The 22,582-nt window shown below is 40.3% G+C and overlaps 1 protein-coding gene across 2 annotated transcripts; it reads right to left on the bottom strand.

Moving 5' to 3' along the window:
* Nucleotides 1–889: 889 nt before the first annotated feature.
* Nucleotides 890–21,523, bottom strand: cep85l (centrosomal protein 85L). 2 transcript variants are annotated; one of them, XM_084738129.1, is made up of 13 exons: nucleotides 20,815–21,523; nucleotides 18,841–18,987; nucleotides 14,397–15,214; nucleotides 12,851–12,936; nucleotides 11,707–11,824; nucleotides 11,450–11,602; nucleotides 11,078–11,230; nucleotides 5,898–6,052; nucleotides 5,674–5,791; nucleotides 5,542–5,592; nucleotides 2,919–3,014; nucleotides 2,195–2,375; nucleotides 890–1,773 (listed from the first exon to the last, which is right to left on the bottom strand). In XM_084738129.1, exons 1-13 carry the CDS (start codon nucleotides 20,861–20,863, stop codon nucleotides 1,607–1,609), a joined length of 2,292 nt encoding a protein of 763 aa, XP_084594255.1. In that variant the 5' UTR covers nucleotides 20,864–21,523; the 3' UTR covers nucleotides 890–1,606. The 2 variants fall into 2 exon arrangements, with proteins under 2 accessions (XP_084594255.1, XP_084594256.1); XM_084738130.1 differs by having other exon boundaries at nucleotides 5,898–6,049.
* Between the last annotated feature and the right edge of the window lie 1,059 nt (nucleotides 21,524–22,582).

Here is a 22,582-nt window from a genome sequence, read left to right as displayed (position 1 = left end):
ATTGAGAGTGTCATGCTCTACCAACTGAGCTAGCCAGGCTCAGTAAGGCAACAAAATGGCTCAAATCTCAGGGGTCTGATGGACCAAGAATATTAAGAACGGTGGAATATCAGAGCCTAAGAAGAATAGTCTCATGCTGTGGGGAGTGGAGACCAGAAATCCCTTTGATGAGGGAGAAGTCAATCCCTGACTCTTGTGCTTTAGACCACTCAGCCATCCTGACAGCAGAAAAGTCAGACTTCAGTTAAATGAACAATACCAAAGAAAAACCACAGGTGTCTTGGGTTCAGCTGGCATTAACAGGGTCTTTGACAATCCACCTCAGGTCAAGGACATTAAAAAGGAACGTGATTTGATGAGTGAACAGAGGAGTCCAAGAGACAATTGCTGAACATGGTCTTAATCCTATCCGGGTCACATCACCATCTGAAACACTGGCCCCTGAAGGCTCATTATTGAAATATTGATTGAATTACTGTGGTTAACAACATACTTTATATTGCTTAATAAGACATTTGCATTTGAACATTTGACATCTGTCTGTGTGTCTGTCTGTCTTGTGTATCTATCTGTCTGTCTAGTGTGTCTGTCTGTCTGTCTGTCTGTCTTGTGTGTCTGTCTGTCTGTGTCTGTCTGTGTCTGTCTGTCTTGTGTGTCTGTCTGTCTTTGTGTCTGTCTGTCTTTGTGCCTGTCTGTCTGTGTGTCTGTCTGTCTGTCTGTGTGTCTGTCTGTCTTGTGTGTCTGTCTGTCCTGTGTGTCTGTCTGTCTGTGTGTCTGTCTGTCTGTGTGTCTGTCTGTCTGTCTGTCCTGTGTGTCTGCCTGTGTGTCTGTCTGTCTGTCTGTTTTGTGTGTCTGTCTGTCTGTGTGTCTGTCTGCAACAATCACAACATGATTGGTCAATGTACACATTAAAGGGATAGTTCAAGTTATTTGAAGTTGGGTGGGTGGGTTGTACTTATTTGTAATGACCTCATACAGTTCACCCAAAATTCAAAAATAATCAAAAATATTTTTCCCCTGGCCTGCAGCAAAATTGATCTATCTAGATAGTTGTGGTGTGAGTTTTGGAGATATTGGCCATAGAGATGTCTGCTTTCTCTCCAATATAATGAGACTAAATGGCACTCAGCTCGTCTAGCTCAAAGCACCAACAAGAACACATTGAAAAAATTCAAAACCGGTGTCTCATTCCAAAAATCAATGACCCTGTTAGATAATCCACAGACCTTGCTGTGAGCAGTTTCCTGTAGAAACTACTTTGGACTCTATCCCAACTACTTTCCACTAGAAAGACAGTAGTTTCTACATTGAGTCCCATTATATTGGAGAGAAGGCAGACATCTCTATGACTAATATCTCCAAAAAATGTAGATAGCACTACAGGCTGCAAGCAAAATATATATGTTTTTCATTATGGGGTGAACTGTACCTTAAATATTCAGAACTATCCCTTTAACATCATCTGTCATCATGTACAAAGCACACCATGGAAGTGACATAAAACACTTGTGTGGAAAGCCTGCATTGTAATGGAGCTTATCATATGTGGTTATCTATGAAATATTGAGAAGTAAAAGAGTTGGTGAGAGGTGGAGGGTGCTGGGTGTCACTGGGAGACACAGCTGTCACCCATGTACTGAGCATAGCGGTCAGACATGCTTCTCCTCAGCTCGTCGATGTCTCTCCTCAGCTGGCTGACCTCCAGCAGCTTGAACCTCAGCTCTTCCTCTACCACCACCCTGCAGTCACTCTCCTCCGCTGACACACTCAGTGCTGGACACACACACAGCAACAAGAGAAACACACATCAGCAGGTGAGGGGGTACACTATCACTGCACACAGTCAGGATGGGTCCATCAAAACCCTAAAGACAGCTAAAGTAACAGCTGAGATGTAGCTAGTACACTGAAAACACTGGATCTTTGTGCCGTTCATATGAGCTCAACCTTAAACATCTACAGCAGTAAAATGGAACACACACATTAATGCAGCAGTGACATTCATCCAGAAACACTGACAGGTAATATTTTACTGAGTACTGATAGTTTTCTTCTTTTAAGTACTTTTTGTTGATATAGAGTATTTTCAATTTGGTATTAGTACTTTTACTCGCATACGAACTGCATGTGTTTGCAGGTGTATGTGTGTGTACATATGTATGTAGGTGTGTGTGTTTGTGTGGTTTCCACATACATTTCATGCCCAGCAGCAGAGACAGGTTGGGCTCTTTCCCCTGTGCTCTCTGAGCCAGGATGCTGCAGAGAGCCTGCAGGTCCAGCAGACACAGGGACATCTCCTTGAGCAGCCGGCCCACCTCTGGTATCTCCACATGGGACACAGGATGCACCAGCAGCCCTTCATCCACCTGCCGCTGCTGTCAGTGGAAACAAAGGAGCACATTTTAGTTTGCAGTAACTTGTCTCTCTGCAGCACGACAGTGCTTCTCTGTAGCAATGTGTTAATAATAATATGAAAATATATTATATGTTAATAAGCTAGGCTAACTAGCTTCTACTTTTCCAGTGGAATACAAACTCAACATGAGGTCTCCTCTCAAATGTTGATCAAATATTGGTCTTATAAAGAGACATAGCCTACATCTGAAATCTCTGATGGTTGATAGCTGAAGCAACAGTCTGAAAACAAAATAACCAACAGCACAAAGCATTCAAGAGTTTATTTCTGACAACCAATCATTCAAACACACTATGTGCCAAAAATTGGCAAATATATCCAGCTGTGGCCTGACAGTGCAGATGTGAAGGAAGTTGAACTTCCAGGCTTGTGGGCTGGTTGGGTTACAGGAGAACCCACACCCAAACCGTGACGTCATTTGTCTCAGGGTGAGTTCATAATGTTCCTCAGCGAGACAGACAAAGACAGTGAAAGACATGAGTGATACTCGGAGCAGTGATACCTGTGGTACGGCTCTGGATGTTGTGGCCAGACTTTCCTCCTTGTCCAGCTGTCGATGTGGGAGGCCTCTTTTCTTTTGCAGTCTTGTACTGGTGGCCTGGAAAAGCACAGAATGTGACAGCTCAGCCTGATTTATTCTTTAAAGAAACAAGATACAGCAGCTGTACAAGCTCAGAAATTGTTATTTTCTCCATTAATAAGGACACTTCAGGTTGTATATTAAATTAGTAAATGGAGCCAATCACAGGCAGGCTTAGATGAACGACGATGATGCAGAATTGTTTTACAGTTTGGACAAATGATGATTTAAATAAAAAATGGCACTAAAGATGATACTGTCTGTCTTGGTCAGAGTTGAGGAGAATTCAGTGTGACTGACTTTTCAGCTCCATGGAGACACAGATGAGCTCATTCTGAGCAGTAAAAGCAGCTTTATATATGGCTCCAGACGGGCATTTTTGATTGGCTGGTATTTATATGGCTCTGTCCTGACTCATCTATCTAATGGACAGGGTCAACACCAATGTCTTCATCAAGTAAAGTTTCTGCATTCATGTCTTTCCTGACTGAATTAACAGACTCCACCTTTAATGCTCCACTTTCTTCAGCAGCTGCTCTCTAACTGTCTGTCAGTAGTCTGGTGTGGGACAGGTAGTGGACAGTTTACAGCTTTTTACAGCTCAGCTTGGTGAGACTGAACCACATCAGTAAAGTTGTTGGCCAGAAAAACAAAAAAATAAGCTGAGCCAAAGACTGGAAATGCCTCTGAAACCAAACTATAACCTGTTGCAAGCGAGTCAGACAAGTTTTTCACTGACACATCTAGGGCTGAATATACATTTACTGTTTAGAGGGATAGTCCACCTAAAGATGAAAATTCAGTCATTATCTACTCACTGTCATGCTGACAACCTGTCATGGGTTCAGACCAGTCAGTCCACAAAACTCTGCTGGAGTTTCACAGGAAAACAGCGTTGCAGAATCTCACAAACAATGGATATGATTGGTGACCAGACTTCACACATAAGAAAACCATAAAAAAGCTCATCTGGTGTAATCCAAGTCTCCTAAAGCCCTGACATGCCCAGCTGACTTGAAAGATATTATATGTAGATGTTTTTATCCTGAATCTTCACTGTACATCTTTAGCTTGGAGCCATGTTCACGTGCACACTGTCTGAACTGGGTGTGTGTGGTGTGACGGTGTGCATGTGCATGTGCAAGTGACTGAATTTTCATTTCTGGGTGAACTATCCCTTTAAGTAAGTGTTTGCATTTGTATATGCGCAGCATTAATTTCTGACATACAATACCATTGCTCCAAACAATACAGGATATGCAACACAGCCATGATGTGTATGCAAACACGTAGTTAAAAGAAATCATATCTCCAGCGTCACGCAGAGGAAAGGCTTTCATTTTTTACAGTGCTGCTTGCCTGCACAAACTCTGTGCGTCTCGGGTCCCAGCTGTGTCTCATGGGTGTAAACATGAGTTGCAGCACTTGTTAAGGCTGGAGATATGCTTGTTTTTAAACTTGTAATCTGTTCACATACACATCCCTGCACATCATTACTGCCTCACAAATCCTGCGTCGTACACGTCCTTAAAGCTATACAAACGCAAAGTCGGCACAGCCTTCACATTTTCCTGTGTCTCCCCTTCAATCGTGAGGTTGTGCTCACTCACTTTGTACTTTGTCAAGGTTCTTTTTAGTTGTTAATCAGTCACCGGTTTTTGTTACATTTCTCTTATGCTTTTGTTTGTGTTTGCCAATAGATGATGTAGTTTTGTTTTAACTGTTTGGTATTTTAATTGAGATTTCACTTAAAGGTGTGCATTTAGTGATGAGGCACTCATATTTGGTTAAGTGGCTGAACAATGTCTAAACATTCTACTTCCTATAAATTCTTCACAATAAAAGAGACTTTTAAAAGTGTCTTTCTCTCTGCTGTCCTGCACACACATGAGCTGAGTCTCAGTGCACATCAGAAAAAACACAGACAGGCAAACAGATCTACTGGCAGTGTGAAAAGGGTCTTAAGGGGTTTTAAATGCACTAATTTTGGTGTAAAACAGTTGTAGTTTTAGTTGTGTCCAAAAGTTTATTGCTCTTTTTTATATTTTTAGTATCAATGGATTTAGGCCTAATTCTGCCCTGCGTGCACTGTTTGTAGCTTTCCTCTGCTTTTCATTTACCCGACTATAAATATAGATATACTTTCAGTCCGTTAGCTGACAAATACCATTATTAGTTGAAAAGAATCTCAGTCATGTCCACAAAAAATAGAAAAAAAGTAAAGAAGCAGTGTGACTGTCATCTTAGCTCATTATCTTTCCTACTTCTTTTTTGCTCTCACTTTTACTTCTACTTGAGTACGTGTTTTTACTTGTTTTTATGTTACTTCAAATGTACAATCTCAGTTGCCTTGAGTACAGTTTTTGTCTTCTCTCCCCATCTGTGTGCATAGCAACAGGTAGTGGACCAGTGGTGAGAGTCTGGATCACATGCTGTCAGCTTGGTTGTCTGGTATGTTTGAATAAGGCAAACTTCTGATTCTGTTTTCAGAACATGACTCCTGGGCTGAGAGCCGTTCTGAGCGTGTGGATGTTTATGAACCTACCGTTAGCTGCAGGGTCAGTCTCTCAATCTGTTCTTTCTGATGCTCAATCAGCTGGTGAGGAACAGAGGGAACATGTTAATGGCTTGATCTGTGTGTGCATAGGTGCAGATTTGTGTGTGTTTAGGATCTTACCCTGCTGCTGTGGTCCTGCTGCTCCAGAAGTAGACTGTTTTCCACTTCAAGCTGCTTCAGGTCCTGCACCGGTAACCTCACCCCATCATCCAGACACTGCTGCACCTTCTTCTGCAGGCTTTACCCCCACAAGACAAAAACACACAGAGCAGGAGGAGACACCATGTAAACAATGTGAATACACACTCAAACCATGAAGCAGTAGGTATGAGTTGATAATGAACCTGTGTACAGATGCAATCAGCTCCTTCTCTCTCTTGGCCTGCATCTCAATCTTGATGTTTTTCTCCTTCATCAGAGCACATCCTTCCTCCAGACTCTTCTGTAACCGAGACATGGTCTTCTCCAGATCCTTGGCTTTCTGCTGGACCTGCTCCTGCTGAGCACACATAATCACACACAGCGTGCTCACTACAGCTGAACAGTGTTTGGTTCAAACTGTTCATTAATAAACATCACTAATGTGTGCCACATTTTGATCTGCAAGACAATGTATTAACAAGTTAAGCATTGTGTAATATGTATTTATATTGATTTTCATTCATTTTACAAACATTATTTATATCAACAATGGAAAAAAGCCTTTGGGCTTCATTGTGTTTTTATCCTTTTGATGATTTGTATATCTGGGACATGTCTGGCTAGAGGGGGACATAATGATCAATAAAGAATTTCATACAGAAATGTCAAATAAGTAAGAGGCAGGATCTTTAGGGTGTGATAGCAGGTTAACTGTATATGTCACATTGAAGTGGTATCCATCATCTGAACACTGGAATGTTGAACTGGAAGATTAATTTTAGATGCAGCTCAGTTTAGAGTGTACAAGGGCTTACAATATGATGATGATGATAATAATAATAATAATAATAATAATAATAATAATAATAATAATAATAATAATAATAATAATTTTATTTATATAGCACTTTTCAAGCTTATGTGCAAAGTGCTTTCCATATTAAAAGATTTCAAGAATAAAAAGGGAAAGAAGTCAGACCATTTAAATACAGAGTCAGAAGATCATATTGAAACATTTAAAAAAAGCATTTAGAGCAGATAGATACAAACATTTTCTTAAAGACAATGAAACAATAAAACATTAATAATAGTAGGCCATTCTATAGAAGTGAGATTTAAGAAGTTGCTTGAAAGCTTCAGTGGATTCTGCTGATCTCACATTAAGGGGAAGGCTGTTCCAGAGCCGAGGGGCCACAGCTGAAAATGCACGGTCACCCTTAGTTTTAAGTCTGGTCTGAGGAACAGCCAAGAGATTTTGATCGGCTGATCTCAAGGGCCTGGCTGGACTGTACAGGGTTAAAAGCTCCTTAATATATTCTGGAGCAAGACCATGGATTGCCTTATATGTAATTAATACAATATAAAATGTATTCTAAAATGAACTGGTAACCAGCGCAGGGATGCTAAAATTGGGGTGATATGACAGGACTTTCTAGATTTAGTCAGTAATCTGGCTGCTGAGTTCTGGATGAGTTGTAGTTGTGAGACCAAGTGTGAGTTTAAACAGGTAAAAAGAGAGTTACAGTAGTCCAGGCGTGACGATATAAAAGCATGTATGACTTTTTCTGTGTCATTAAAACTGAGCATGTGTCTAATCTTGGAGATGTTTTTTAGCTGGTAAAAACAAGACTGTGTCATCTTCCTGGTGTGCTGTTCAACGGATAGTTCACTGTCAAAGGTTACTCCAAGGTTCTTTGCTACAGATTCTACATTGGTGGTAAGTGGACCTAGAGAGGACTGTATCTGTAATTTGTGACGTTCTGGGCCAAAGATCAAAACCTCTGTTTTATTGCTGTTGAACTGTAGAAAATTCATCGCCATCCAGTCCTTGACACTGGATAAACAGGAATGGAGTATGCTGACTGTTTAGTTCATGAGGTTTAAGTGAAAGGTAGAACTGTGTATCATCGGCATAACAGTGGAAGGAGACGTTGTGTTGCTGAATGAATGATATGTCCAAGGGGTAACATGTAGAGGGAGAATAAAACTGGTCCTTGAATTGATCCTTGGGGTAGTCCCAAGTGATGTCCGCTGTTATTGACTTAAAATCCTGAATGGAGATGGAAGTAAATGATGTCTCTCCCATGATGCTCAATCATGTCTCACTGTCCCACCTCAAAACCCTCACCAACCCACTCCTGGACCCCCCGCAGTTCACCTACAGAGCCAACAGGTCTGAAGACGATGCTGTCAACATGGTCTTCAGTGCATCCTTCAGCACCTGGACTCTGCTTTCTACACCATCCTTCCAGCACTGCTCCAGGACAGGCTTTCCAAGCTGAACGTGCCCTGCTCCACCTGCAGGTGGATCACAGAACTCCTGTCTGACAGGAGGCAGCATGTGTAGCTGGGGAAACGTGTCTCTGATTCCCTGACCATCAGCACCTTCTCCCCCCAAGACTAATTTACTTCTCCTCTGCTCTTCTCCCTGTACACCAACAGCTGCACCTCCAGTCATCAGTCTGTCAGACTCCTGAAGTTCACGGACGACACCACCCTCATCTCCGGTGGAGTCAGCACTACAGGTGGGAGATTGACCATCTTGAGACCTGTTGCAGTGTGATCAACCTGGAGCTCAAAGCACTAAAGACATTGGAGATGATTGAACTTCAGGAGGAGCCCAGCCACACCCACCCCCATCACTCTGTGTGACTCCCCAGTTGACACTGTGAAGTCATTCTGCTTCCTGGGCACCATCATTACCCAGGACCTGGAGTGGGAGCTAAACATCAGCTTCCTCATCAAAAAAAAACAGCAGAGGATGTACTTCCTGTGGCAGTTGAAGAAATTCAACCTGCCAAAGGTGATGATGTTGCACTTCTACACTGCCATCATCGAGTCCATCCTCACCTCCTCCATCACCACCTGGTACGCTGCTACCACTGCCAAGGACAAGAGCAGACTGCAGCAAATCATTCGCTCTGCTGAGAGGGTGATCAGCTGCAACCTGCCACCCCTGCAGGACCTGTACGCCTCCAGGACCCTGAGGTGTGCCGGTAAGATTGTAGCCGACCCCTCCCATCCCAGACACAAACTCTTTGTGATACTCCCCTCCAGCAGGAGGCTGCAATCCATCAGGACCAAAACTTCACACCAAAAGAACAGTTTCTTTCCTTCTGCAACTGCCCTCATCAATGATGCCCATGACCCACAATGACACTGCCCCCATCCTACCGACCCAATACAATACAATACAATCATATTGTACATTCTTTGTCACTTTTGTTTTTTTTTTTGTGTTTTACTGTGTATTTTCTTTTATTTTTCTATTTATGCTTGCCTTAGACTTTATTTATAGTATTATGTCTGCATGCACCAACATGCCACAGCATATTCTTTATAAGTGAAAACCTACTTGGCAATAAAACCATTTCTGATTCTGAAAAACAACAACAACAAAAAAAAAAAAAACGATGGTATCAGCCCAAATTTATTACACAGATTTTGTGCAAAACATAACAATTTCTGACTAAAGACTGAACACCATAGAAAAAACTAAGCTGTGATTTGCTATCAAAAACTCTGATTAAGCAATTGGATGACAAGCACTTCTGTTCTGTGGATTGGTCAGAGACCCCCTTATTGTTGATACATGTGGGACATTCATCCATCCTCTGAATACTCCATGTCTCTAGTTTGAGTTTATGAAGTTTCATGAAGCTGTAATTATCCTAGAGGTCACTATAGTTCATTTTATGCAATGCAGTCAAGTTTTTAAAAATCTCACTACGATGAAATGATACTCTGAGAACTAGCATCATCACACATGAAAACAACTGGACTCACTGAATCCACAGCAGTCTCAGGCTTCTAGTCGGACCCAATTCATGATATTCAGCACTGTTTATGGACCCTTAGTTTGCACAAATATTCAAACAGAATAAGTGAAAATAACTCATTTAGACTGGGGAAAGGGGAAACTCTTAGGGACCAATAGAACCCATTTTCATTCAGATATCTTGAGTTTAGAGGTCAACATCCCCTCTGACAAAAGTTTTTCAAGTTAGCATGACAGTGATGTCTTTGGTCTTCAAGTTTCATATGATACCAGTAGCTTGAGCCTCTGAAGGACAATGATGTTGGCTGAGGATGTGGATGTCCATGTGGAGTTGAAAAGGTTACTGCACTGCAGTGCTTTTGTCAGTTTGTGCACTTTGAGGTGCTTTGTTAGTGGTTTTCTTTTTCAAGGAAATTTGGTCTACACAGCAACGTGTGGACATCTTCTGTCAGCAGATTCCTTCGGCTGCAGGGAGGACTAGATAAAGAACAAACAACCACAGCCAGGCACAAGCAAAAATGTCATCATTAACATACTACAAGTATCACAATATTAAAGTAATGTAATTTTTGTTACTTTTGGATTACTTCCATATAAAAAAATGGTAAAACTGTTAAACCTAATATTCTTAATTGTCTAATCAGTTGATTATTATCTTAATTAATCAATTACTCGTTTGGTCCATGAAATGTGAGACAATGTTGAAAAATGTTGGTCAAAGTCCAAGATGATGTCCTTAAATGTTTGTTTTGTCCACAGTTCAAAGTTCAGTTTACTATCAGAGAGGAGTAAAGAAACCAGCTGAAATCAGAGAAATCTGACCTTTTTTTTTAAGAAAAATTAACAAAAAATTGTTAATTAATTAATTCATCCTGTCACAATCATGTCACTAGAAAAATAAGACCAAACATGTGAAGCACACAGACATAAGTAGACCTATTTTTAAAATATTTTTTTGAAATTTTGAATTTTTTTTCATTCGTGATTAATTTGTCAACAATTTTTTCATTAATCAATTAGGTTTTTGGTCTACCAGAAAATGGTGAAAAAATGTTGATCAGCGTTTAATCAATTAACAAAATAGATGCATGTTAGGTTTATTAGATCTTCCAGCTGTTCCTTTCTTTGCTGTGGCAATTTATTGATTTAAAGACAAGAAATGTTGACATTTCCACCCAGTGAAGCATTTTTTCACTGAAGGCCACGATAATGGATTGACAGTTTTGTGTGCACTGTGCATGGTAGTGTATCATTCCTTTTTTTAAAATTGTAATCCTACTAATAATCCCAATTTTGACTAAATGTATCTGTAATCTGATTCTTTTTTATCTGTAATTATAATGGAATACAGTTACCTTTTTTGTACACAGATTATGTAATCCTGTTACATGTAATCTTGTAACCTGTTACTGACCAAGCCTGGATGTGGTCAAAGCAGCACATCACTGTAGTTTTTACTCTGCCGTGTTGTTGTGCATCATTCCAGCACAGTGTGAATGGTTGAGGATCTCTATAGAAAAGCCTCACTGCTTGTCTAAGCCCTCTGTATGAAACACTCCTCAGGGTGCGTCAGCAGACACATGTACCCACAGCCTGTGTGTGTACCTGCTTGGACTGTGTGTGCACCTCGTCCAGCGTTGGCAGGTCAGACAGGTATTTCTCCAGCGTCTCTATGCGCTGCTGTTTCTCTTGGTTCTGTTCACTCTCTCTCTGACACTTCTTCTTCAGACTGCTGATGTAGCGATCCCTCGTCTTTATCTGTAGACACAAAACACCTCACTGAACTTACACACTGATTTCATATTAAAAAACACATAATGTTTAACTCATCTCAAGAGGTTATAAAAGAGGCACATGTAAATGTTCTCTCATCAAACACACATAAGGTCATCTGTGCCAGCGCCTGTGTGTTTGCTCCTGTGCTTGTGTGTACGATCAGATGGTGATAATGAGTTCTGTCTTGATCCTGTGTTGTACCTTTTCCTCCAGTTTTCGGATGTCTTCTGTATATTTCTGCGTGACTTGTTTGAAGAACTCATTCAGCTGGAGGACCTCCAGTTCAGCCACTGCTAACTTCCTTCCTAGGTCTTCATCAGAAGACTGTCTGCTCTGCGTTCTCATCGCTGATTCCTATTGGACAACCAGAACTTGTGCTGTGACTTCTATGATGCAAATATTTGTTTGACGATCATAGTTATGAGTGTGTGTGCTCAATCATGACAGAAATGTGTCACCTTAGTATTGACAATGTGGGGCTCGTCGAACCATCCTCTCTGGCTCTGCAGGACTTGCTGAGCTCTGAGCTCGTTCTCTCTGATCCGAGCATGGAGCTGCAAAATCTGCTGCTTCTGTCTGAAACACACAACCATCCTGCTTACAAACACTGTCAACTGGAAATAAAAGCTGCATGCCAAATCTCACACTTTTTCTTTGTACTTTTAGTATTTATTGCAACTCCTCCCGCAAAGTACCCTTTGTTGCATGCAGTATGCATACAGCTGGGAAATAGTCCACAGGCATAACTGTGTCCTGAGCTTCAACCGTCTCGCTCAGTCTGCAGCACACAATCTGCAGGAAGTGTCTCACTGTGAGTAAGTAATCAGTAAGGGTAACTTGTAAGGCTGCAACAATTATTTTCATTATCTACTGACCTGTCCATTCATTCTTGATTAATCGATTAGTTGGTTACTCTACAAAATGTCAGGAAATGGTGATGAATGTCAAACAGTGTTTTGTCATCTTTAAATGTCTTGTTTTGTCCACAACTCAAAGATAATTAGTTTACTGTCAGAGAGGATTAAAGAAATATTCATTTTTAAATTTTTAAATCAATTAAAAAATGACTTAAAACAATTAATTATCAATCAATTAATTAATCCTGTCACAATCTTGCCACTTGAAAAACAGATCCAAACGTGGAGCACACAGATGTACTTGCTACACATGTTTGAATGATTATTTTCATTATTAATTGATCTGTCCATCATTTTCTCTAAAAGTCACTTAGGTCCATAAAATGTCAGAAAATTATTAAAAAAAAAAAGTGTTGATCACTGTTGCTCAAAGTCAAAGATGATGTCCTCAGATGTCTCGTTTTGTCCTCAACCCAAAGATATTCAGTTTACTGTCAGAGAGGAGTAAAGAAACCAGAAAGCTGACATCAGATTTTTTCTTTAAAGATTTTTTAAATGACTCTAATGATCAATTATCAAAATAGCTTGCACTTTAGTTTAGTAATCAACTAATCAATTAATCATTGCAGCCCTAAAATAAATAATACTGCAGCTGAATACACATATTCAGCTTGACACATGAGATATGTGTCAAACAATCCTGTTGGAGAGTGTGTGAGGTGTGTGTGAGTGTGTCCTGCAGTACCTGTCTATCTCCAGCTCTCTCTGTCTCAGCAGCCCCTCTTTAACCTTCACCAGGGTGGCGACAGGCAGGGAGCTTCCCATCAGCATCTGCACATGCACACACACACACACACACAAACACACACACACACACACACACACACACACACACATACACACATACACACATACATACACACACGCACACACACACACACACACACACACACACACACACACATACACACACACACACACACACACACACACACACACATCATGTTAATGATGAGTATTCAATCATTAATTTTGTATAAAATATTAGTGTTTTTGCATGTGAAACTTTTTGAAAACATCATATCATAACCCAAATAAATGACTTGAATCATTTAAATCGTATAAATCACAAACACACAAACACACAGAAGCTGTTGTATTTGTGTGTTTGTGTGTGGTCAGGTGTGATCAGTTGTACTCATCATTACTTTCAGCAGTGATGTAGCTTTGTTAAAGACTGTGGTGCTACAATACAGCTGCACATGGTGAGAATCACCAGGAATCTAAAGATATAATTCATAACTGATTTTCCATTAAATCATTAGCAAATATTTTTTCAGCTCATTCTCCAGCTCACACAGTGTCAGACTTCACTCCTCTACTTTCTTCACCAAGATGCAATATGAAACACAACTGAGATTCCATCACACAGATTTCGATGAAGGTCACCTCGCAAATCAACTGCATTAATTTGATTAACTACAAAATGTGTGATTGCTGCACACTGTGTTCTCACGCTTGTGTTCTACCTGTCACTAAGTCAGGGGAACCATTTTTGGGAAAAAAAGAAAAAAAAATCAGTTTGGAGTAGAAACTATTAAAGTCTCTTTTTTTTTTTTCTTTTTTTTTTTTGATTTGGCATCTGTAGTTTGTCTCCAGAGACTCAAAACTAACCGATGGCAAAATTCAGATATAGGGTATGATGCACATTTTAATTGATAAAATATCAAAATAATTTTTTGGTGTACAGGCTACACATTTTACAGCTGGAGGATGTAAGAATCACTTTAGACCTACAATAATCATGAATTAAAATAAAAAAGAAGCATTTTTCATTTCCATATAATTTTTTGCCAAAGTCAACAGGAACCACTGGATGAGGGGCTAAAGACCCACATGAGGCTCTAGAGCCACAGGCTGCAGCACCCTGCAGTAGGTCATTATTATTTTAAAGTCAGGTGAAATGTGCAAGTTTTAAGGGACAGTTCACTCAAAAAAAACCCAACATATTATCAGGTATCAGTCGTAGAGATGTCTGCGGATTATCATGAGTAACCGGGTCATGATTCTTTTTTGGCACTTCGAGCATCGCAAGCCGAGTGCCACGTAGTGCCATGGAGAGAAGGCAGACATCTCTATGGCTGATATCTCCAAAAGTCTGCAACTCACACCAAAACTATCTGAATGGATCAACAGCACTACAGATAAGCCACAGCTAACCTTTGATCACTATTCCCCATTTTTTCCCCTTCTCCTTCCTCATAATACTCCTTCCATAATACTCATCTCACCTGGTTCAGCCCTGCTTCTTGCTGATGTCCCTGATGCCATGGTAACAGCCCATCTGCACTGCAGCCCTCTGTTCCAGTACCAGGCTGACCTCCATGTTCTGCTTTGGGCCTGTACTCCATCTGCTCAGTGAGCCACATCTGTGTTCGGACTGCGGGCTGGATCGGGGAGCCTCTGTCAGTCTGAAGGGCCAGTCCTGAGTCTGCTGCTCTGGGCAGGCTCAGGCTGTAAACCTGCTTAGCTTCTGGTAAAGCACTGTAGTTCATGTCCAGACTGGTATGTTTGACTGGTGAGGACAGAGCTGAGGACAGGGACAGGTCTGCATCCAGACCCGGGGATCTGCTGCTGCGGTTGTAGCGATAGCAGGGTCCAGCCCCCGGTGAGCGCTGCAGCAGGCTGTGGCTGACCAGGGAGGACGATAATGGCAAGTACAGGTCCACATTAGAACTCAAGGGTTCCTTTCTGTACCCGTACCGCAGCCCTCTGTCCAGGGAGCCCTGTGAACCAGGACTGTACGGACTGCCCGATGTCCTGCTGGAGCTCTTCTCAGCCCCAGAGGACAGCTTGGTGAGGGACGACCACCTGCGAATAGGCTGATGGTCCTTCATGTCCAGACAGCTCGGTGCACCCACAGGAGACATGGCTGGCCTGCTCCAGCGACTGTTGCTGCTGGGTGATGCTGGCACCCTAAAACTGGTGTATGGTGAGGAAGAGGGGGACGGCAGGACATGGACAACAGGGACACCATCATCATCCTGGCCCAGGTGATGCTGGGTCAGTGGCTGGAAAGATGAGGGAGTGGTGCTGGTACTGGAGTCATCTTTAGAAAGACACAGAGACAGAAGACAGTGTTCAGACATCAGCATCATTAAAATAAACATATTAGTGAACACTGAACATTGCCATGGCGACAGCAGAATGTGTAGATGCTGCGGCTGGTAGCTCCTTCAAATTTTGCTACATTTTTGTTTTAATCTGTTTTTTTCTGCTTTATTGCTGAAACACACATCACCTATGACAGAAACACACTCTTGGCTTTAGAAAAAGAAGTCTGTGGTTTGTACTAAAGAGCAGTAGGCTAAAGGGCTGCACAAGTAATCACAATCAAAATAAAACGGTCAACTGTAATATCCAAATCACAAAACCAGAACCAAATCACAGGGAAGATGTTTGAGAAAACAACATTATAATGAGGTACTATAGTGCTGCAGACATGACCGGCCTAAAAATCTTGCTCTCCAGATAAAAGAAAACGTGTTTGTTTGGGTTACGCCAATAAATATCACATCATCAAATTTTTTTCTGTGAACATGTGATGCAAAACTGACTCCATCACATATCGCAAATAGCAATTTCAGTCAAAATAATTGCAATATGACTTTTTCACCAAATCGTTAGGTGAACCCTAAGACAATCAGCAACGCACGCGTCATCTTTCAACCCCCAACAAAACCAGCAGGCCAAATGCCGCAGGAGGAGAGGAGGAAAGTGGGGATGAGAGAGAGAAAAAAAAAAAGAATTTGGACTTTAGACTGCTCCTGGCTAACATCTGGTCTGGAAAATGAAATGGACAAAATGGGGCTCAGGCTGGACAAACAACGGGAAACCAGAGACTCCTGTGACCACATCCTTCAGAGACCTGCTCCACAATATCAAGGATCAAGCTGTTGCACTTGTCAGGTGGAATTATGAGCTGATGCAGAACTCTGTGTTTACATCCATGATGCTTCATGCACATAGTCACAGCTAATGGACAGTGTTTGCCATATGTGGGGCTCTTAATGTGAAGCTGGTGAGCATATTATCATTAAATATTAAATCAGAATTACAATTAAATTAATAATAGAATTATTTCCTGGGTGTATACAGCTATATATATGTCCTGTGTGTAAATAACTATGTTGTTATATATGTATGTATTTTTTTTTTTATCTATTTCTTTAACTAACTACACATATGTTTATGTATGTAGCATGAAGGGACTATTATTTTTATTTTTCTGTGCAACCCTGTGTTGTGTAATTATTAGTCCTCATAAAACTAATATAAATAAAGTATTGAGGATTTTCAGTTTGTTCTTATTGCAGAAGCTCAGTATATTTGATAATTATAAACATGACAAGAATGCAACTGTACTGAAAGGTACATCAAAAAGTTCACCCCAAAAATACATATTTCCCAGTGGCCTGTAGTGTTATATAGATTTATTTGTGAGTTGCAGAGTTTTGGAGTTATCAGCTGTAGAGACGTCTGCCTTCTCCCCAGTATAATGGAACTAAATGGTACTCGGCTTGTGGTGCTCAAAGCAAAAATACATTTGAGAAACCAAAACCAGTGTCTCTTTTCAAAAATCATGACCTGCTTACTAAGATAAATCTAGATGGATAAATAGTACTACAGGCCAGGGGAAAATGTGTATTTTTGATTTTTTTGGGTGAACTGTCCTATCAGTGATTTCTATACAGCTGGGACGAGTCCACTGTCCAACCCTTGAATCAGCTCCAGTCTGGCACAGGGACATGTCCTGAAGTGCAGTGAGACTTTTTAATCCTTTATGCCTGTTTGGCGTGCAGTGGGAGGAGGGGCTTAACAAGATGTGTGTCACTGGCACTTTAGCAGTGTTGTACAATTTTTGTGTCAACAATGACGTTGATGAATGACGGTGTCCCACTGCCTGCTCTGAGGTCAGTAGAACACTGTGCATGTGTGCTGTTTTTATTACTTCAGTTGTTGGAGGCACACCCAGTTTTTCCAGAACCTCAAAATCCACTGTCTCTTTGTCTCTTTTACCTCATTATATATTATTTAAAGGTATAGGAAACTGTATCTAAATTCACTGAGTTGGTGGGTTTGCCATCAGCTCATAAAAATGTCACTGATAGGGATTACTGTTTTTTCTCCTATGTTATTATCTGGACTTCAGACAGTTCCACACAAAAATGAAAATTCAGTCATTATCTCCTCACCCTCATGCTGTTTTAAGGTCAAGTTTAGCTTGTAGTCCACAAAACACTGCTGGAGTTTCACAGGAAAACAGCACTACAGAATCATAATCCTTTTTTTTTTTTTAAATGTAAGTATTTATTGGACCTTTGGACAAAATCAGAAAAATGTTTCTATATCATTTATACATATATGTTTTGTATCACGTTTGATATGTTTGGCATTTATGAAAAATCAGTGTTCACTATAATTTTGATTTTAGAAAATATGACAAATACTGTTCATTGCTTTTGGAAAATGTGGCACTTTTCAGTTGGTTTGTTTTGTTGTTTTTTTTAAACAGGAATCTTTTTATGTCACATTTTGGTTGGCAAAAACAGCTGGGTCAGTGTAAACTGAATATGTCAATAAAATACAATTATGATAGCCAAGATATTGTTGTAGAGAAATCAATTAAAGAGAAAATTATTAACAAGTGCTCACTTACTCATAACTGTGTGCAACACACAAGTCATTACACTGGCAATAGGTTACATATGTAAAAAAAAAAAACAAAAAAAAACACATGTAAATATCTAAATGTCTACTCTAAATTTATCTTAAAATGAGATTTCACTCTTAAATGAATTTGTATTTAAGTGTACCTGTCATTGTGGTAGGAATAATGAAGATCACATCATGAAATTCAAAACTATAATGAATAAGGATTCACAAATAAATGACCAGAATCTCATATTTCAACAAACTGTTTTACTATAAAATAAGTACAACATATTAAGTAATTATAGTTTGTTTCACTAAAGTAAATAGTCATACTGAATTATTAATAACAATATAGCTGTTATTCTTAACCTTTTAATTTCCCTGCCAAAAATGTGTGACTTTATGACGTGACGTTATGTGAAGGCAGCAATGTTGGATTTTGCCAAATCCACCATGCAAAATGGTTTGCAATGACTCTTAGCAGGCACTGTTGGTATTTTTGGCATTGGCATGGCAGTAATATTTAAACAGACAGCAAAAAACACTTAGAAAGTGTTTCACAAGTGTACAGAAAAATGTTGAAAATACTGACAATTAAAAGAACATAAATCAGCTGAGAAACAGCCAAGCATGTGGCTATCAGCAAATGAACACAGCCTCACCTCTCTGTCTTACGTACACACACACTGAAGTGCACAGCTTGTTGTGTCAGTCATATGGTTGTGTTTTTGGTGTGTGTGATGCAGAATGTCTGTGTGTTCAGCACAGACAAGTGCTCACTTTGTTTCCTGTTAGGCTGAACGTGCTGAAGCTGAACTGTAACATTTTCAGTTCCTCTAACATTTGTTGTGTTGATTGGGGATGTTGGATGTTGAACTGTGAAAAGATTGTCAGCACTGTACCACCGCTGACAGCTGATTCCACCACGCTCTCATGTCTGGTTGAAGTGGTAAAAACTTGAACCTTTTAAAAAGACACAAACAAAGCAGAAACAGACATGAAACAGACATGATGTCCTACCTTCCTTGTCAGAGCAGTAAGTGCCGATGCCAGTGTCCCCACTGTCAGACACTGTGCTGTGTCTGCGTCCACCAGGACCTGGGAGGCTGCTGTGCCAGGATGATTCATGGCCTGGGACCCATCCTGGAGAGCCCCCGGTACTGGAGCCTGAAACACAAGTCATGCAGGGGTTATCCACTCACTAAAGTCAGTTAGAACCTAATTCTATTCTGACAGTTATCTGTACACCTGTTTTCTTATAAAATGGATGATGGCTGTGTGTGTGTGTCCTGTACAGTCTGTACAGAGCCTCAAATAAACCACTTATTCTTTAGCATTGGGACAAAACCATATTTTGAGGGGGTATTAATTTTCACTCTTCAATTATGCTGAAAAATATATTTGAAATTATTTTCAAACTCTCTAGTAAACCTTGGAACAGGCCAACCTCCTGGTGATTAATTTTATTAATTAAATGTAGATGTCAACTTCTTCAGATGGAAGACAGATTGGACATCTTAAAGAGTCGACAGAGTCATTTCACAGCATAGTTGTCATGAGCAGCTATTGTTCAGAGTTCTCTTAATGCAAATCTAAATACACATTTCTGAACCATAGTTCTTATTTATCTTTTATTTAGAATGACTACAGAGTTGACATGTTATGGCTGAGACACATCTGACAGAAATATTATTCAATCAATTTGTCTATATATGTATATATATAGAATGCATTTTCACTGAAAAATGTACTTAGAATTCGGAATAATAATTTTAAAAGTTTTTTTGGTAAATCATGAAGGTGAGATATACATTACTTGGTGGGTCCATGAATTTGAAGGCTTACTAAACACTACACAGCAGATTATAACACTGAGACAGGATTTTGCACAGGTTATGATGGTAAAGCTCTTGACGAAGTGACAACAAGAGCAGTTACTGAAGCCTCCCCTGAAAAATACTGCAGAGTGTCTTTTGTATCAGGCAGAGACCTAAAGCATCATTAAGACCCTGGATGTTTCCAGATGTGAATCAAGCCTCTAACACCTGGGCTCTTCTCACCTGGTTTCTGCTATAAAAGGATTCAAAATGTTGGAGATGTGAGGGTTCAGTCTACATAAAGAAATCCTACGGTTAAAAACACAAACTGACTCTCCCCAGCATTCATGGCAATTCAAAATGTGATGATCGCACACATTACTTGAACATTTTTAATATCATAATTAAAATATACATATTTTAGCATCCACACAAAGATCAGAGAAAGACCACAGATTGTCCTGTCCTGTCAAACTGAATCTCCCCTCAGACTACAAACTGCAGAGCATAAAGCAAGCATTAGAAATGTGGCAGACACGACATATGGAAGAAACATAGGTCAGCTTGTCTCTCTGTTCTCTGTCTCTTGTATTGAACTGTATATATATATATATATATATATATATATATATATATATATATATATATATATCACAGTGTAGAGCAATAGGAGTGTACAACAGTGATGGCATCACTACAGCTCTTCTGTGATTGGTCAAACTGACAGTGTTACAACTAACCTGGTGTTACAACACTCCCCGGTCTCCCCTGCACCTCCTATACTATTATATATATTAAGATTGCTTATCTAAATAATTATTAATACTAATTGTATTGTTAATTGATTTGAATCACATCACAGTTTTTAGTTTAGTTAATTCGTTTCCTCCCTTCAGTGATTTCAGTTGCTGTTGTTTTCTTGTCTGCTCTGTTCAGTCAGCTTCAGCTTCACACTGACTCAGAGCAGGAACACAGCTCAGAGACTAAGATTTCTTCCTCATCTTCTCACTTGGTTATGTAGCCTGGCAGCAGCACAGTGTGACAGAGGCATCACATCCTGTAGCTGCAGCTCTGAGCTAGCTGCTGGAGTGTAGCAGCTCCTGGCCTCACACACACACTCACAGCTCACATCATCATCATCCTCACCTTCACCGTCACATCTGATCCCTGACCTCACCTGTTTTGTTTGACTCGTGTCCATCTTCAGCGTAACTTCTGTACCACATTCTGTCTGTGGTCTTTATATAGAACAGCAGAACACACGGCAGCAGTCCGACAGAGGACAAAAGAAAAAAAAGGCCAACGTGTGAGAACACGGGTTCTGTCTCATGTTACATGTTCACGACATTATAGAACAAAACATCCAGAACCATATGTGGAACGTCCTTGGTCTCAAACCCATTCTGTGTTCGATAACGGTATCCGTCCTCCTAGAAATACAGCCTGTACGTCCTGCTGAACGTCCTCTGGTGGAAGTGATCACAGGAGACTCCTCCTCCTCCTCTTCCTCCTCCTCCTGCTCCGCAGCTCCGCCGCAGTACCGTTCTGCCAGCACGACACGACCCGGCGGCTCCACACGGAGGAAGAAGAAGCTCGAACAGACGGTAACATGGAGCAGTGGGAGTTGCTTCATGCGGCAAAATGCAGTGAAAGATGCTCTGAGATTCTCAGCGGGCGTCTATTCCCACAGTTACGGTACAGAGTCTGCGTGGGGGAAGGTCGTGCAGAAGAAGGAGAAGGACGCCTCCAGGCGGCATACGGCGGAAGTTCACAAAGCTTGTTATTTTAACCTAAACCAGAATGTTTTCCTCCCTAAATCAGGGGTTATTCATTTCTATGGAAATGAAGGATGGAAGCATGAAAATGAACCGTTATTCATTTGAATAAAAAAAAAACACCGAATATAAAGAAAAAGAAATGTTTGTTCGTGTTTGATTGGTTGCGTTGTCAAATATCGGTTAAGGAAAATGCACAAAGTTTGCAACCCTAGTTTGTAGAGGTGACTGTGAGAACTGAGCAGAGCAGAGAGAAATTAAACATCAGCAGTTAAAAAGTAACTCATACTCCGAATAGTGTTTGAGGTTAATACTTTGTAATTTTACTTAAGTATTTTTATAACATCAGTTTGGATTTAAGTAATATTTTAGCAATGTAACAGAACTTGTATAGATTTTCTGTACAGTACCACCACTGGCTGCAGGTCTATGAAAAGACAATTCAAAATGTCAAGTCAATGGAGTGCAATAGATTTTTGAGTTTTAAGTTTTAAGTTTTCAAACTCTTAAGTTCTGAAAAAAGTTTTACCAATTACTGATCTCTGGAATCTCTGTTGGGATAATTTATTTTTCTTAGATAAACTTAAATCTTTGAGTCTCAGAAACCCCAAAATATTGTATTTAAAAGAGGAAAGTGAATGATGGTTAAATCTTTAATATTTTCACTTAAAACCAATTAATTAAAAAAACAAAACCAAAGAGTGAGGTCATATAGGAGGGTTAATCCAAAAGTATTTCTGCCAGTAATAGAAATGACTTTGACCATGTTTCCCTTATTGCAGACTAAGTGCCAGACAGCTGCTTTGCCTGTATCTATGTCGTCTGGCCTAATTTGGTGACCATATTGAACAGGACTCAGTCTTAGTTTGATTGTGAACTGTCCAGGGATTGTAGATTGTTACTCTCACTACTAACTGATATGGTTTCCGTAATTGTATTGAGTAATGTCCTTTACACCATTGTGAGCTGAACCAACTGAAATTCACCCCTTGGTTTTGTTTCTTTTTCTTAATAGGCAGCAGGACGAACTGCGGGGAGTCAGCATGGGATCCTCACCTTTGCATGCAGTGTGGTAGGCCTAATGGTGGTGGTCACTTGAGTGTGTTGTAGAATTGCTTGTCCTTGCAGTGTGAGTTGCAGTGTAGATTGCAGTGCTAGTGAGTGGGCTCA

This window comes from Lutjanus erythropterus, chromosome 15 (genome assembly GCF_056507025.1).
Source record: "Lutjanus erythropterus isolate fLutEry1 chromosome 15, fLutEry1.hap2, whole genome shotgun sequence".
NCBI lineage: Eukaryota > Metazoa > Chordata > Actinopteri > Lutjaniformes > Lutjanidae > Lutjanus > Lutjanus erythropterus.
This window is presented reverse-complemented; position numbering and strand designations above follow the sequence as displayed.